This window comes from Leucoraja erinacea, chromosome 13, assembly GCF_028641065.1.
Source record: "Leucoraja erinacea ecotype New England chromosome 13, Leri_hhj_1, whole genome shotgun sequence".
NCBI classification, from domain to species: Eukaryota; Metazoa; Chordata; class Chondrichthyes; order Rajiformes; family Rajidae; genus Leucoraja; species Leucoraja erinaceus.
The window spans coordinates 39285192-39301443 of record NC_073389.1 but is presented as its reverse complement, the minus strand read 5'-3'; the positions used below and the strand labels follow the sequence as shown (position 1 = coordinate 39301443).

At 41.0% G+C, this 16252-nt stretch overlaps 1 protein-coding gene across 1 annotated transcript in view; it reads right to left on the bottom strand.

Moving 5' to 3' along the window:
• Nucleotides 1–1291: 1291 nt before the first annotated feature.
• The window catches only part of impg2a (interphotoreceptor matrix proteoglycan 2a), a 61964-nt gene continuing 47003 nt past the window's right edge, over nucleotides 1292–16252 (bottom strand). Inside the window, exons 14-16 of the mRNA XM_055644213.1 lie at nucleotides 7078–7266; nucleotides 2758–2959; nucleotides 1292–1739 (exon numbers count right to left, since the gene is read on the bottom strand). Of these exons, the coding sequence (XP_055500188.1) occupies nucleotides 1656–1739; nucleotides 2758–2959; nucleotides 7078–7266 (475 nt within the window). The 3' untranslated portion in view covers nucleotides 1292–1655. The remainder of the gene's footprint in view (nucleotides 1740–2757; nucleotides 2960–7077; nucleotides 7267–16252) is intronic.

Below are 16252 nucleotides of genomic sequence, written 5' to 3'. Positions count from 1 at the left end.
TAGATTGGTTTGGTTTGAACGAGTGTGTTCTGGTCATCAGTGACGTGCAACTAATTTGGCTTTAGTTGTTCTGTTGGTGGGTCCAGCAGTTACATCTACAGTTAGCATTACAATCGTTACACAAAGTAGGTTATAGTCTGAAGATAGACACAAAAAGCTGGAGTAACTCAGCGGGACAGGCAGCATCCCTGGAGAGAAGGAATGGGTGATGTTTCAGGTCGAGATCTATGTCAGGTCTTCAGACATAGTCTACCTGCATGAGCTTTTTGAGACTTGCCACATTTTCTCAATTGGTTGAAAGACAGAAAATAGAGAGTAGGAATAAAATAGTCAATTGTGGGTTGGGTCCCGTAATGAGTACAACACTGCAGTGATCTGTGCTAGCCTCGTTTTTCTGAATCTGAATCAATATGAATGTTTCTCCAGCTTTTCTGTGTAACCATGAATGATTTCATTGATGGGACTAAGTGTAATATGTCCAAATTTACTGATAGTACAAAACTAAGTGATTATATGGGGTTGTAAGGAGGATGTATAGAGGCTTTAGAAGTATATGGACGTTGAGTATATCAGTGAAGATGTAACAGGTGCAATATAATGTGGGGAAAATGTCAGGTCATCCACTTTGGTAGAAAATAAACTCAGCACATTTTTCAAATGATTAGAAATTGAAAGGAATTGGTGTTCAGTAGAACACAAGCACCCTGGTAAATTATGACGGATGACATGCTGATTCAGCAAATAATTAGGAAAATGGTATATTGAAGTATTTGTAAGATGAAAAATTCCCAACAAAATTTGTATAGTGCCCTGGTGATATTTTATGTGAAATACCATGTACATGACTGATCTTGCATCTCAAGGAAGGATACATTTTAAACTGAGGCGATGTGACAAAGATTTGTCAATTCATTCCTGGAAACAGGACGGTGTCCTTTGAGGAGACTTTAACCCAGAACGGGCCTTCAGATTGAGTTGAGGAGAACGAGAGACATTCTCATTGAAAAAGATTCTTACAGGGATTAACAAGGTGATAACATTTCCCCTGGGAACCAAAGGTCACAGTCGCAGTTAGTCACTAAGGTTTGATGTGAGAAAAATGTCCTCACCCAGAAGGCTGTGATTCTTTTGTAGTCTCTTTCCATGAGCTTGGTTGCCGACGACATTCAAGACAGAGTTTAAAGATAGTTGAATATTAGAGAATAAATGAATGTGGGATTAATTAATGCAAGACAGCACCACTGAGGAAGAAGTTCAACCATGACATTAATGAATGGTGGAGCAGGTACATGGGCCAAAATGGCCTCTTTCTGCTTCTACTTCTAATGTTTTTATCTATCAACGTTATTCTGAAATGATCCATGTGTGTCACATCCACAATATTATGGGGAATAGATTTTAGATAGTGTGAAAATTTCTTCCTGTCGTAACAAGATTGAATTTTAAGATTATATCTCATTTTTTATTTCTCTAATATGAGGAATTTGGTAACGTTATATGACGCAACGTAAATGTAAGGGGATCCCTTAATCCTGAAACGCGCCAAGTGATTTGTACCATGACTTTGAAGATGTCCACATTTTACTATGACAATATTAAGTTTCATAACAGTCCCTTCTGCCGTGCCACGATTTTGTGAGCACAATATACACAACTTACGTCTGATGTTGTCGCACAAACTCTGCAAACTGCTTATCCTTAGTATACAGATCTATTATCCGAAGTCTGTCTTGAATTTCCTAGAATAGCAATAATAAGCACAGTCAGTAGCTTGATAATTAAGTCTGTCTCATTTTCTAACACACAAAATAATTTTGTGAGTTAAGCTAGATTTGCTTTTGCCATAATGTCATTAATGAAAACAGAAAATAATAAACTTGAATTCATATCATGCCTTCCATTGTTTCAAGTCATCTCAATATGTTCTACAGCAGGGCAAGTTATTGTGAACATATATGCTGATCCTGGCGACTTAGAATGATAATTCTCATGCTCTTTTTAAAAAAAGGTGACCTTCCACATTGACTTGATAGTTTTTATTGGCTTATTATCTTATCCAAAAGGAAGAAACTCTGGTAATGAGGCACAGGGGTGACAGCCTACATTTTTCTAATGGAGTCCCTGGAGCAGGAATCGAACCCAAAACCTTCTCATTTAGAGGTTAGGATGCTGCCAAATGAGTCAGCTGACATCAGTAGTGGTTAAAATAATCACTTTAAACTTGACTTCAGGGGAAAGATATGCAACTAAGATATGTTTTGCCTGGTAGCCAAATGGCTGTGATTGATTGATGAAGAAAATTGTCCAAAGGGCAGTCATCAAAATTGCAATTCCATTGCAGAAAATGAAAGTTCATCAGATTTGTCAGGCAGTCTCTTGTTATCTTAAGTGAAGAACATAACTCTCATGAGGCTTACAAGCTTACTGTTGTAGAAGTATGACTTCTGTACGGCTATACTTTATTTTGCACCATAAATTAACATTACATCTAAGTGACATAGACCTACGTTAAAAGGCATCCATTAACCCCATATGTACTTCAATGTTAAAATGCAAATTTATAGTGTTCCATGGTTCATTGGAAATTTTATTTTACGAAAGCAGTGTTAACATCGATTATTTTTACACAATCGATTGAAACCAGATCCTCATCAGGCGTAATCATTATTGAAGCTGCATTGGACCTAACTTCAATGCTTAATCTAATGCAGCTCAAATAAATTTAAATTACAAAACCGTAAACTTTCTGAACTCTACCTCTTTGCTAAGTTCAGTGGACTCATAGACATGTCGAATCTCATCGCTGCTGAAGTTGGCAGATGTCTCTCCACTGCTTGAACTGTTTGGGGATAAATGTGGGTAGCGTCTCTTGTAGTGGCTATATGCAGTCGTGGCATCACTCTCATACATAGGGTTATATTTTGTCCCATTTTCCGCTGAGGCCAGGCTATCGTCATCTCTAATGGAGAAATGGCACATTTTTTACGTTAAAACTGTAACGACAAACAATACAAAATCTTTTTCTACATTCGAGTAACTAAATATGAGTTTTATTAACAGGCAAGGACAAAATTTGATAATTTAAAAAAAAATTGTCACATCCACCAAGATTTGATAGGAAACCATAATCTTCGATTATTATTGGAAGAAATATAGCACAATGTTCAATCTTCTGATGATAACTGAATTCACTTTTTGCATTTTAGATTGAAAATGAAGAAGCCAGAGCTGTCAAAGATTGCACAAGCTGAGATTCATTTTCATTGTAAAAAGGAAGGGAAATTTGTGAAAAGTTTGTTAAATCAGTGATGAGAAAGGCTGGTTCCACCTTCGAGTTCTGGTCTAATCAGAGCAAGTCAACAGTATAAATATTTTAAGGAAAGAATCCAGTTAGGAATTCAAAAACAAATATTTCACCAAAGAATGTTTAGAATATGGATCTTGTTATCGTGTTGTTTTTAAGAGAAAGTTAAATAAACATGCAAAGGAGAAAGGAAGAAAAGACATATTGTTGGGATTAGCTGGTGTAAACTGGAGGAGGCTTGTAGGGAATGCAGACCAGTTGGACAAAATACTGTTTTTATGTAGAAGAATTGATGTCATATCCATTGATGCCTGCTATGGGTTCCCCACAGAAACTTAATTAGCCAGAATTTGGGGGTTTCTAGAATAAGGGATGAAAGGTACGCAAGGTACCAACGGTGTGGAATTCCAGTGTATCTCAGTTGAGTCCTTGGGTGCTCTGCAGGCAACTCACCTATCATGGGGAATCGTCTAGTCTTTCACTAGTCTACTGGCACGTTGGGGTTGCTCAAGGCATCAAACACGAGTCATGAGGTCATAAATTCATAAATTATAGGAGCAGAATTCGGCCATTCAGTCAATCTAGTCTACTCCTCCATTCAATCATGGCTGATCTATCTTTCCCTCTCAACACCATTCTCCTGCCTTCTCCCCATAAACCCTGACTAATTAAGAACCTGTCAATCTCTACCTTAACAGCCTGCTTCATATTGTTCTAACAAAGGGAGCATTAAATAGCATTAAAATTTTAATGCTATTTAATGCTATTTTTAATCTATCCATTTATAGAGACATAGAACCATAGAAAATGCACCGCCATTCATTGTGATCATGGCTGCTCATCCACAATCAGTAACCCGTGCCTGCCTTCTCCCCATATCCCTTGATTCTGTTAGCTCCTAGAGCTCTATCTAACTCCCTTTTAAATTCATCCAGTGAATTAGCCTCTACTGCCTTCTGTGGCAGAGAATTCCACAAATTCACAACTCTCTGGGTGAAAAAGTGTTTTCACATCTCAGTTTTAAATGGCCGCCCCTTTATTCTTAGACTTTGACCCCTGGTTCTGGACTCCCCCTGTCATTGGGAACATTTTTCCTGCATTTAGCTTGTCCAGTCCTTTTATAATTTTATACTGTTCTATGAGATAGCCTTTCATCCTTCTAAACTCCAGTGAATACAAGCCCAGTCTTTCCAATCTTTCCTCATATGACAATCCCGCCATCTCGGGGATTAATCTCGTGAACCTACGCTGCACTGCCTCAATTGCAAGGATGTCCTTCCTCAAATTAGGAGATCAAAACTGCACACAATACTCCAGATGTGGTCTCACCAGGGCCCTGCACAACTGCAGAAGGATCTCTTTACTCCTATACTCAAATCCTCTCGTTATGAAGGCCAACATGCCATTAACGTTCTTCACTGCCAGCTGTACCTGCATGTTTACTTTCAGTGACTAGTGGACAAGGACACCCAGGTCTTGTTGCACTTCCCTTTTTCCTAATCTAGCACCATTGAGATAATACTCTGCCCCCTTGTTCTTGTCGCCAGAGTGGATAACATCAGATTTATCTACATTATACTTCATCTGCCATGCCCACTCGCTAAACCTGTCCAAGTCACCCTGCAACCTCCTAGCATCCTCTTCACAGTTCACACTGCAACCCAGCTTTGGGTCATCTGCAAATTTGCTAGTGTTACTTTAAATCCCATTATGTAAATCATTAATATATATTGTAAATAGTTGCGGCCCCAGCACTGAACCTTGCGGCGCTCCACTTGCCACTGCCTGCCATTCTGACAGGGACCCGTTTATTCCTACTCTTTGTTTCCTGCCAGCCAACCAATTCTCTATCCATGTCAATACCCCAGCCCCAATACCATGTGCTCTAATTTTGCCCACTGATCTCCTGTGTGGGACCTTATCAAAGGCTTTCTGAAAGTCCAGATACACTACATCCACTGGCTCTCCTTCATCCATTATACTTGTCACATCCTCAAAAAATTCCAGAAGATTAGTCAAGCAGGATTTCCCCTTCATAAATCCATGCTGACTTGGATCAATCCTTTTACCGCTATTTAAATGCGCCATTAATACTTCTTTAATAATTGACTCCAGCATCTTCCCCACCACCGATATCAGGCTAACTGGTCTATAATTCCCCGTTTTCTCTCTCGCTCCTTTCTTGAAAAGTGGAATAACATTAGCTACCCTCCAAACCACAGTAACTGATCCTGAATCTATAGAACATTGGAAAATAATCACCAATGCGTCCACAATTTCTAGAGCCACCTTGAATACCCTGGGATGCAGACCATTAGGCCCTGGGGATTTATCAACCTCCAGTCCCATCAGACTACCCAATACTATTTCTCGATTAATGCAAATTTTTTTCAGTTCCTGTCTCCCCAGACCTTCTATCCTCTAGTACATCTGGGAGATTGTTTGTGTCTTCCTTAGTGAAGATAGAAACATAGTACCTGTTCAACTCTTCTGCCATTTCCTTGTTCCTCATAATAATTTCACATGTTTCTGCCTTCAAGGGACCCACATTTGTCTTCATTAATATTTTTCTCTTAACATACCTAAATAAGTTTTTACTATCCTTCTTTATATTCTTGGCCAGCTTACCCTCGTGCTTCATCTTTTCACCCACTATTGCCCTTTTGGTTACCTTCTGTTGTCCTTTGAAAGTTTCCCAATCCTCTGGCTTCCCACTACACTTTGCTATGTTATACAACTTTTCTTTTAGTTTTATTCCATCCTTAACTTCCCTGACAGCCAAGGTTGCCTCTTACTCCCCTTAGAATCTTTCTTCCTCTTTGGAATATGATCCTGCATCTTCTGGATTATGCCCAGAAATTCCTGCCATTGCTGATCCACTGTCATTCCTGCTTGGATCCTTTTCCAGTCAACCTTAGCTCCTCTCTCATGCCTTCATAGTCCCCTTTGTTCAACTGCAACACTAACACTTCTGATTTAACCATTTCCCTCTCAAATTGCAGACTTATCACATTATGGTCACTACCTCCAAGCAGTTCCTTTACCTTGAGTTCCCTTATTAAATGTGGTTCATTAGACAACACTAAATCCAGAATTGCCTGCTCTCTGGTAGGCTCCAGTTCGAGCTGCTCTAAGAATCCATCTGTATTTTAATTTTAATTCGGAGGCACTCTACAAACTCCCTTTCTTGGGGTCCTGAACCAACCTGATTTTCCCAGTCTACCTGCATATTGAAATCTCCCATAACCACAGTGACATTACCTTTGTTCCATGCCAATTAACTCCAGCGGCAACTTGCATCCTATATCCGGGCTACTATTTGGGGGCCTGTAGATAAACTCCCATTATTGTCTTCTTAACTTTACAATTCCTCAATTCTATCCATAGCGACTCTACATCGTCAGTCCCTATGTCACCCCTCGCAAGGGACCGAATTTCATCCCTCACCAACAGAGCTACCCCACGTCCTCTGCCCACCTGCCTGTCCTTTCTATAGGACAAATAACCCTGAATATTCAGTTCCTAGTCCCGATCCTCCTGCAGCCATGTCTCCACAATGTAATCCCCACAATGTCATATCTACCAATCTCTATCTGAGCTTCAAGGTCACCCACTTTACTTCTTATATTCTTATTTCACTTGGCCATACTCTCCTATCCCTTCAAGAGCTTTCGGTCCCGTTAATTCTGGTGTCTTTCCCTTTAACTCCATCCTTGTATTTCCAATTTGTCTCCTCCCCCTCCCCACCACTATTTAAGTATCTACGTACTTACTCTCTCGATGCGCGAGTTTCACTTTTGGCATATTGAGCACGGAGCATATTGGCTATAAAGAAAATCACAACGGAAGCTACCAAAAGGAAACCAGCGACTGAGGTGATAGCAATGCCCACAACGAGTGTTTCAGAAACATACTCTTCACAGTGCTCTCCTCTGTACCACCAGTTCTCACCCACACGGCACCTGCCAAGGAAAAAAAATAGTTTTACCATGAGATTTTAAATCTGACACTTCATTGTGTCATGCAGGCACAGTCTACAGGACCTCAGACCATCTGGTGACTTAGTTCAAGTCAGTTGCCTTGATTTTAAGAAGGAAACGAGAATGGAAGGTGATGCAGACGAGTTTAACTGGTTAACTGCTGGTTATATATTAAAGACTTCAGTGGTCGGAATGATATTCTGCCCAATTCAGACGCCTCAATCTACTACCTGTATGCAAACCAGCGTTCAGAAGAGCATGAAACTATAAAACACTTGTAAGAGATTATGTTAAAATAATCAAAATAATAAAATAATCAGATGAATTGCCACAGAAGGCAGTGTAGGCCATTAATTGGATGTTTTCAAGTGGGAGTTAGATTTAGCTCTGAGGGCTAAATGAAACAAGAGATATGTGGAGAAAGCAGGAATGGGGTACTGATTTTAGATGTTCTGCCATGATCATATTGAATGGAAGGGCTGGCTCAAAGGGCTGAATGGCCTACTCCTGCACCTATTTTTTTTTATGTTTCTAATTCAGATGGTAATAAGCCTCCAATTATTAATAGAAACCAGAAGGACAATGCAATTTACTGGATTCATGGCTACTATTTTGTTGTTACATCTGCGAATGTTTGTTTCACTATGATTTACTGGAAATGAGTACTGTGTGCGCATAAAAGGAAAATATAACAAGCTTCATTGCAACTCTTTATAATAGCCATGATATGGAAAATATTAATTAGGTACTTCTTTACATCTTTATGTGTGCCTAAGTGTGGTGCATGTGTGTGATATTTTGTTCAAGGTGATAACATGAATTAAAGCAAGTACGTCATTCAACATCTGACCAATGCCAAAGTGATGATTCTCCAGTCTTGGAACACGAGAATTGTTCACCAGCAGTATTTGCAGCAGATCATTTTGCAGAAGGAGATTAATGGCAGGAAAGGCTTCCCTAATACAAATATATTGCAGAGGGTTTTTTCCAGATAGCCCCATATCCAGGAAGGAAGTGATCCTATAATTATAATGATGCAGAAGGGAGTTATTTGGCCCTCATATCTATGCTGGCTCTCAGGGGAACCATCACATGAAGCCCAACACTTCTCCTTATTCCTAATGCCCTGCAACTTACTTTTTTCTCACCTGTGGTCATCAATCCCTCTGATTCTTTTTGCCATTAATCTACATGGAAGAGTAATTTACGCCTCTTTGGTCTGTCAGAGGTAATTGAGATTGAGATGAAACACACAGTCACAAACAAAGATCCTATAGCAAAGCTTTGCTATAGCATCTTTGGTCACAAAGACTTCACACAGACAGCACCAGAGGTCAGAATCAACCTTACACTAGTGTGAACGTGGGACAGGTCAAGCCTGGTTCTTGCATATGGGACCTAGGAAGATCTCACTCCTCCTGACCAAAAATAGAAATATAAATATTAAAATTAAAAAATAAGGTTAACTTTATTCCAGGTTTTATGTGGCACACATTAAGATCAGGCAAAAGTTATTATTGACTTAGTTGTTGACTACCTATATAAATGATTCATAAATGGCTTGACAATGTTATTAATCATAGGGTGGTGAATCTATGCAATTCATTGCCACAGAAGGCTGTGGAGGCCAAGTCAATAGATATTTTAAAGGCAGAGAGATAGATTCTTGATTCGTACTGGTATATGGGGTTATGGGAGAAGGCAGGAGAATGGGAGAGAGGGAGAGATAGATCAGCCATGATTAAATGGCATAGACTTGATGGGCTGAATGGCTTAATTCTGCTCCTATCACTTATGCACATGAACTTAATGAAAAACCTTTCCAACCATGGGGAGATAATGGCTGCTATTTCTTCTCTGACCCCATTCCCCCAAAAAATACCTACAATTAAAATTATTAATAATTACACAGTTCTTAAGAAAAATACTTACTAAACTATAAGGTTATTCACGATAATGGTTGCTGTGAAATGGATTACTGTAAAAAAAAAATCTGCAGCCCATATCTGGTCTGGCCTGTGTGTGACCCCAGACTCTCCATAGCATGATTGACACCCAACAGCTCCCTGGAATGTCACTCAGTTATGGAGTAATGAGGGATGGGTCATGAATGTTGGCCCAGCCAGCAACTCCCCACATCCGGTGAATGAATGAAAAAAACACATATCCATAAAGCCAGCAATGCATACAGGGAGTTTCATTGCACAGTCTGATCCCTATTCTCTGAGGGATGCGATTTGATATCTGCTCTTTTCCACAGTCCTGATTCTTCAAGTAAATTGAAAGATATTACCCCTGCTGACAAATTCTTGCAGTGTGAGATATGGGGCTTGGGGCTTTCATCCCTTTCCGGTGAAACTCCAATACTCAGAGAGCTCTACTATAACTCATTCCATGACAGCGAGCCAGTAAAGGATCCTTCACCTGCACTGGGGAGTCCCAGGTCTTGCAGAAAAATTCTGTGCATGAGAAAGAGGCACCTCAGGGAGCTATAGCTCTCACTCCTCTGCTATGGTAGCAAGCATGAACTGGGACAGATCATGTTGCATAATTGGGGTTGCAATCCGTCTGCCATTTTTTGAGTTTCCAGATGGCACAAATATCACATTCTCAGTGAAAAGCACACAATTGCACTTCATTATATCTTTCTGTATGAATGCAAATATATTAGGTTGCTGGATGAGAGTCCTCCAGCTCACAGCAGCTAAAGTGCATGCGGTATCTTTCATTGAGAGAGGGACAGGGGATGAGCTGGTGAATGCGTGAGGTGGAGTATTCATTGCCTGGGAGATGGGGGGGGAGCAGAGAGGGCTGATGTGGGGCACAGGTGCATTGCAGCTAGAGAAACCAACTGGGATTCCAAACTACTGGTATGTAATGTGGTTTGTCATTTTCACACGAGGGAGAAATTTGTTATAAGAGCGAATCACCTTATTTTATGTGCTGCTAAATACTCCAACATGAACATTTTAAGTTTTCTCTGTGTTAGAGAAATTTGTTATTTAATGAAAGCAAATTACCATATAATGTGTGCTGTTAAATACTCCAATGTGTAATTTTTAAGGTTTCTCTGTATTACACATAAATGAATTTACATGACACTGCAGTAATTGAATAAATGGGCAGAATTTACTCAATCCGTTACAGTCTTCACATTAGTTTGCCAAACATATCAGCAGAGCAATTTTATTGATTTGTACACAGTTCTGATAGCATTGTCTAATTTTATTGTGTCCATTTTTGGTCTGTGGAACAGGTTGCTACCTTGCATCACTTCCGGGCTGCGGGTCGGCGGAGCGGAGCCGATATCAACATTGGGAGCCTGGGAGCTCCAAACTGGCGATGTTGGTCCGTGTCCAAGATGGTTGGCGGAAAGGAGAGTGGACGCTGGCACGGTTTAGCTGCCGCTGCTCTCTCTTCACATTGTGTTTTTTGATTTTTTGTCTTTGGAACGATTTCTGTCTTTAATTTGTGTACTGGTGATGTCCTTATTATTTATTTTACTCCGACTATATGTTTTCTCTGTCTTGTTAATCTCTGTAAGGTGTCCTTGAGACTTTGAAAGGCGCCCGCAAATAAAAATTATTATTATTATTATTATTGCATGTGACAATTAAGATCAGATGACAATCAAGCATTCATTAAATAAATTGACATTTCCAAAAAAGTTAACGTTCCTATTTTCCAATGTTGCATACACCTCAAGTAATTAAATTAGAATTTAATGTTTGAAATACCCCCCTCAATCCTTGTTGTGATCGATTTGTCAAATGACAATTTATCAAAACTATCAAACAGTGATTGGATGCTTCATTGGAGTTATAGAGAAAATAAAACTGCTGGAGGAACTCAGCGGGACGAGCAGCATTTGTGGAGGCACCCCCCATGTTTGTCTTGCTGAGTTTTTCCAGCAGTCTGGTTTCTGCTGCAGACTCCAGCATCTACACTCTTTTGTATCTCCTAGTTACAGACAAAGTTCCGCTTAAGGTTTTGACTTGGATATACCCCAAGATTGAATCAAAAGCTCTTTAAAATTGAAGTGCAGGTGGGTCTTAAGGTCCAAATCCATCGCTCCCTGAAAATGGAAACAAAAGTAGCTAGAGTAGTTAAAAAAAATACAGCCTTTAGATTGTTTTCACTGGAGTGTCGGAGATTGAGGGGAGATCTGATAGAAGTATATAAAATTATGGGAGGCATAGATAGGGTAGACAGTCAGAAGTTTTGACAGGGTGGAAAAGTCAAAGACTAGTGAATATCATGTTAAGGTGAAAAGACAAAATGTTAAAGGAGATATGCAGGGCAAGTTTTTTTCACACAACGAGGGCAGTGGGCACCTCAAATGCAATGCAGTGGTGGTGGTGGCGGCACAAATGATTGTGGCATTTAAGGTGCTTTTGGATAATCACATGCATATGCAGGGGTGGAAGGTTATGGATCACAAGCAAGCAGATGAGATTAGATTAACGTCATCATGTTTGACACAGGCATTGTGAGCTGAAGGGCCTGTTTCAGTGCTGTAGTAGGCCCCCCCTCAGTCATGTCTGACCCTGGGTGATGCATCCTGGTCGGATGCAAGCCTGGGTAATGTCATATGGAGGACAGGCTGTTGCCCATGCAGCACGTCCCCCTCGCCACGTAGCTGATCAATCCAAAGGAACCGCAGGGCTGTTACAGTTTGGCACAAGTGCCGTCGCAGAAGCTGCCAAAGCGAGGTTGTAGACAACAGCGAACTGCCTTAGGGGCTCCAACTGGGATTTTTTGAGGTTTACTCCTGGGGCCTTTTCCATGACTGGATATGGCCACAAGGCAGTGGAGGTTTTAAATCAGAGTTTTCCCTCTCCTAGATGGACTGCCTTCCCAGGCTGATGAGCCCCCATCTGCCCAATACTCGTGGGGGCGGGAGCGTCTACCTTCCCGTACAGGTCTAAAGCACCTGCCCACTGCCCACAGTGATGTACTGTTCTATATTCTATGTTTTAAAACTGAAATACAATGTTGGACAAGTTTATATTTTAAATTGATTTCAATTCGATGATTTCATCGTGTAGAACAAAGTTGTAATTGGGAGGGGAGAGATGGGTCAGGAAAAGAATGTTGGCTGTGGAAACAGCTGTGGATTACAAGAGGAGACAAGGGGCAAGGTTATTGAAGTGTGTTGATCTGCTTTGAAAGAATGAGCTAAGTAGATGGAGCAATGAGTCCAATTGTCAAGAGCAATGATTCAGGTAGTAAGAACAATATGCATTGGGACCTATGGAAAATATTTGCATATAGATCATTCAATATTAACTACACAAAAGAGGATAATGGGATCGTGGTTAAGGATGCCAAAATTCTATTCCAACAAGTGCTGCAGTTTAACAGATGATCTCAAGAGCAGTAACGGCCCAAAGGGCCAAACTGTCTTTATAATTGTCAACATTTCATGAAATGATATTAACTAAGCAAAAGAGGAAAAATAAAATATCATACAGGGCCTATTTATTTCTGAGATCTGACCACTAAATTCTACAGGCAATGCTCCAAGCTATTAAAAAAAATACATTAGAGCAGTGGGTTTTTGTTTCCAAAAAAATCTGCTCACATTATAAACCCAGACAGCCAACATTTCACACTGCCCTAAGGTTGGTTGCATTTCCTCCCAGTCCACCCTTAAAAACAAGTGACCGTAATAACATCTGCTTTGTCTGGGAATCCCTCAGGCTAAAGTTATCATAGTCATACAGGATGGAAACAGGCCCTTCAGCACAACCCCTCCGTGCTGACCCAGTTGCCCATCTGAGCTGATCCCATTTGTCTGCATTTCACCAACAGTAATTCCCTCTAATGATTTCCTATCCATGTAAATGTTCAAATGTCTTTTAAATGGTTTCATTGTATTTGCCTCAACCACTTCCTCGTGCAACTCATTCCATCAAAGTACCACCTTCTGTGGGAAATAGTTGCCTGCCAGTTTCCCAATAATTTTTTCCCCTCTCATCTGAAACCTGTGCCTTCTGGTTCATGATTCCCCAATCTTGAGAAAAAGGCACAAAATCTATTAAACGGTATTTGCCATTCCTCGGCCCACTCACCCTGCTGATCAAGGTCCTCCTATAAATGCTGATCAACATCTCCACTCCCTGGTAGGACTAGCAAATCAGCCCACCAGCATATTGGTCTCCCTCCAGTTCCGGTGCAACCCGTCCCTCTCTACAGGTCACTTCAGTCCCACTTAGAGATCCCAAAGGTTCAAAAACCTGAATCCCTGCTCCCCTCACCAAATTTTCAGCCAAGCATTCATCTGTCCTATCCTCCTACTCATACTAGCATGTGGCACCGGGTGTAATTCAGAGATTATTAACCTAAGGTCCACCTTTTTAATATTTTGCCTAGCTTCCTATATTCACTCTTCAGAACCTCTTCCCACCTAAGTCATGTGTTTCAAAGTGCACGACTTCTGACTGCTCCCTCTCCCTCTTGAGAACTTTCCGTGAAGGCATCCTCGACCCCACACCACGGATGCCACATACCATCCTGGATAGAAAAATAGTCCCCTTAACTATTGAGCCTCCTTTCACTAAAGCCCTGTCTGGCTTCACACTACTCCTCTGTGCCACAGAACCAGTCTTAGAAATTGTAGTCAGTGCCAACCATGGAATTGGCTGTTATGGTTCCAGTCGGTCATTGGGTAGGTCTTGAATTTAAGATCTTTTAGGATTACTTGATAGCAGATGGCCTTTAAGGACCTGACCCTGACATTGAATGGGCTCCAAAGACCTAAGCCTGACCTGGTCGACCTCGATGATTTGAACTCGACAGGATGAATCCTGAGGATTTAAGCTCGACATCAAATGTTCTCCGAGAATCAAGCCCAATATCAGGAAGACTCTGAGGCCTGCAGCTTCACATGATGTGACTATGAAGACTTGGTGTTTCAAGTTAAACTAGGGCCAAGAAACTCTCCCAGAGCCTCTACAACCTCAGAAGACTAAGGAAGTTTATCATGACTCCAATGACTCTTACCAACTTCTTACCTCAGAAAGCATGCTTTCAGGATGAATCACAGCTCGGTTTGGCAACAGCTCTGCCCCAAATGGTAAAAAAAATAAATCAGAGAGTTGTGGATGTAGCCATAACACAGACCAGCCTCCCCACTACTAACTCCATCTGTACTTCACTTTGCCTCGGGAAAGCAGCCAACATAAGCAAGGACACTTATCACCCCAGTCATTCCCTCTTCTCCCCTCTCCAATCACACAGAAAATACAAAAGTTTGAAAGCATGTATCACCAGATGCAGGAACAGCTATGGCCCCGCTCTTATCAGACTACTGAATGGTCCTCCCAAAATCTTCCAACCTACCTCAATGCAGACCTTGGACTTTTTGTCTGCAACAAACACTATTGTATTGTAACACTGTTAATTTTCTCTTTGCACTACTTGTACTTGTACATGACCTCATGTATAATGTGTTTTGACAGGATAGCATGCAAACAAAGCTTTTCTATGCATCTCGGTACATGCAACAATGATGAATCAATACCAGACTGGGTGACAACATCATTGGATGTTCTGGCTGCCCTGGAAGTCACCAGCATCCCTGTACATTCACATGCCCAACATTCTCTCTGGTACACACCCCACATCCCCAACTTTCAACAGCCTCGGTGGCCAATAATAAAACTGGTGTTCTGTATCAATCTCACGTGGAGAAGACAACTTTTCCTTCAGTCAGAAAGTCATACACAATGCTGGTCATGGTAGGGGGAAAGAATGGTGCATAGTCAGGTCTGTAGGTAAAGTCTGCAACCTTAATTGCTACCTTGGGAACTCGATGCAGGCCTAAACACAATTAGTTAAATGCTGAACTTCAGCAGCAGTGAAGAGCTTTGTTCCGAGACCAGAGAAACAGAAAAAATGCCCAGAAATTCATCCCAGTTTGTAACTTCATCCCCAACTAAACAGAAGCAGCTGCACATTTTGCTCCACTTCCAAATTTCAATTCCATTTATGTCAACAGAACTGTATTTCAGGAGTATAGAGCACAGCAGGTACTATATAGTGTGTTTAGTGCTGCAGACCACTGTGAAGTTCTATGTGAATTTCCAAAAGAGAAGTATGCATCCTGCCTGACCTTAATCATGATTCTAGTTTCACATCAACTTAGTTTAGTTTAGAAATACAGCGCGGAAACAGGCCCTTCAGCCAACCGAGTGCGCGCCGACCAATGAACCCCGTACATGCACTGAGTACGATATGTTTGCACTGAGTACGATATGTATGCACTGAGTACGATATGTATGCACTGAGTACGAGCAGCTTTTAATTTCATTGTACATGTATAGTGACAATAAATGGCATATCATATCATATATCATATCACATTAGTACTATCCTACACACTAGTAACAATTTACAATTATTAACAAAGCCAATTAACCTACAAAACATCTTTGGAATGTGGGAGGAAACTGGAGCACCTGGGAAAAACCCACAAGGTCACATGGAGAACATGCAAACGCCTTACGGACAACACCCATAGTCAGGATCGAACCCAGGTCTCTGGTGCTGTAAGGCAGCAGCTCTACAGCTGCGTCACTGTGCCGCCCTAACTGTGCTGACTCTACTGCAAAGTAACTTGGCAAACTCTTTAGCAGCAGCAAACCAGCAAGAAGCGAACACACCACTACCTTCTCTGGGCACCCATGAATGGACAGTGAATACACCCCTTGCCAGCAACACTCGCAAGATGTCAATGATTTCTTTGTGAAATGTTGTGCATCACCAAATAGACAGCATCTACTGAGTGTTGATTAAATGCGTTATTTTTGTAACCAACAAGTTACTTTTCATCATTCTGAAAGTGGCTTTGCGTTGGCATTCAGTGACCTCATCCAGTGGAATGCATTGATGGCTTTTTGAGTCATAGAGTGACTTTAAAGGGAATGCAGTGAAAACAAATCAATGGGACTGTTGTCAAATTTAG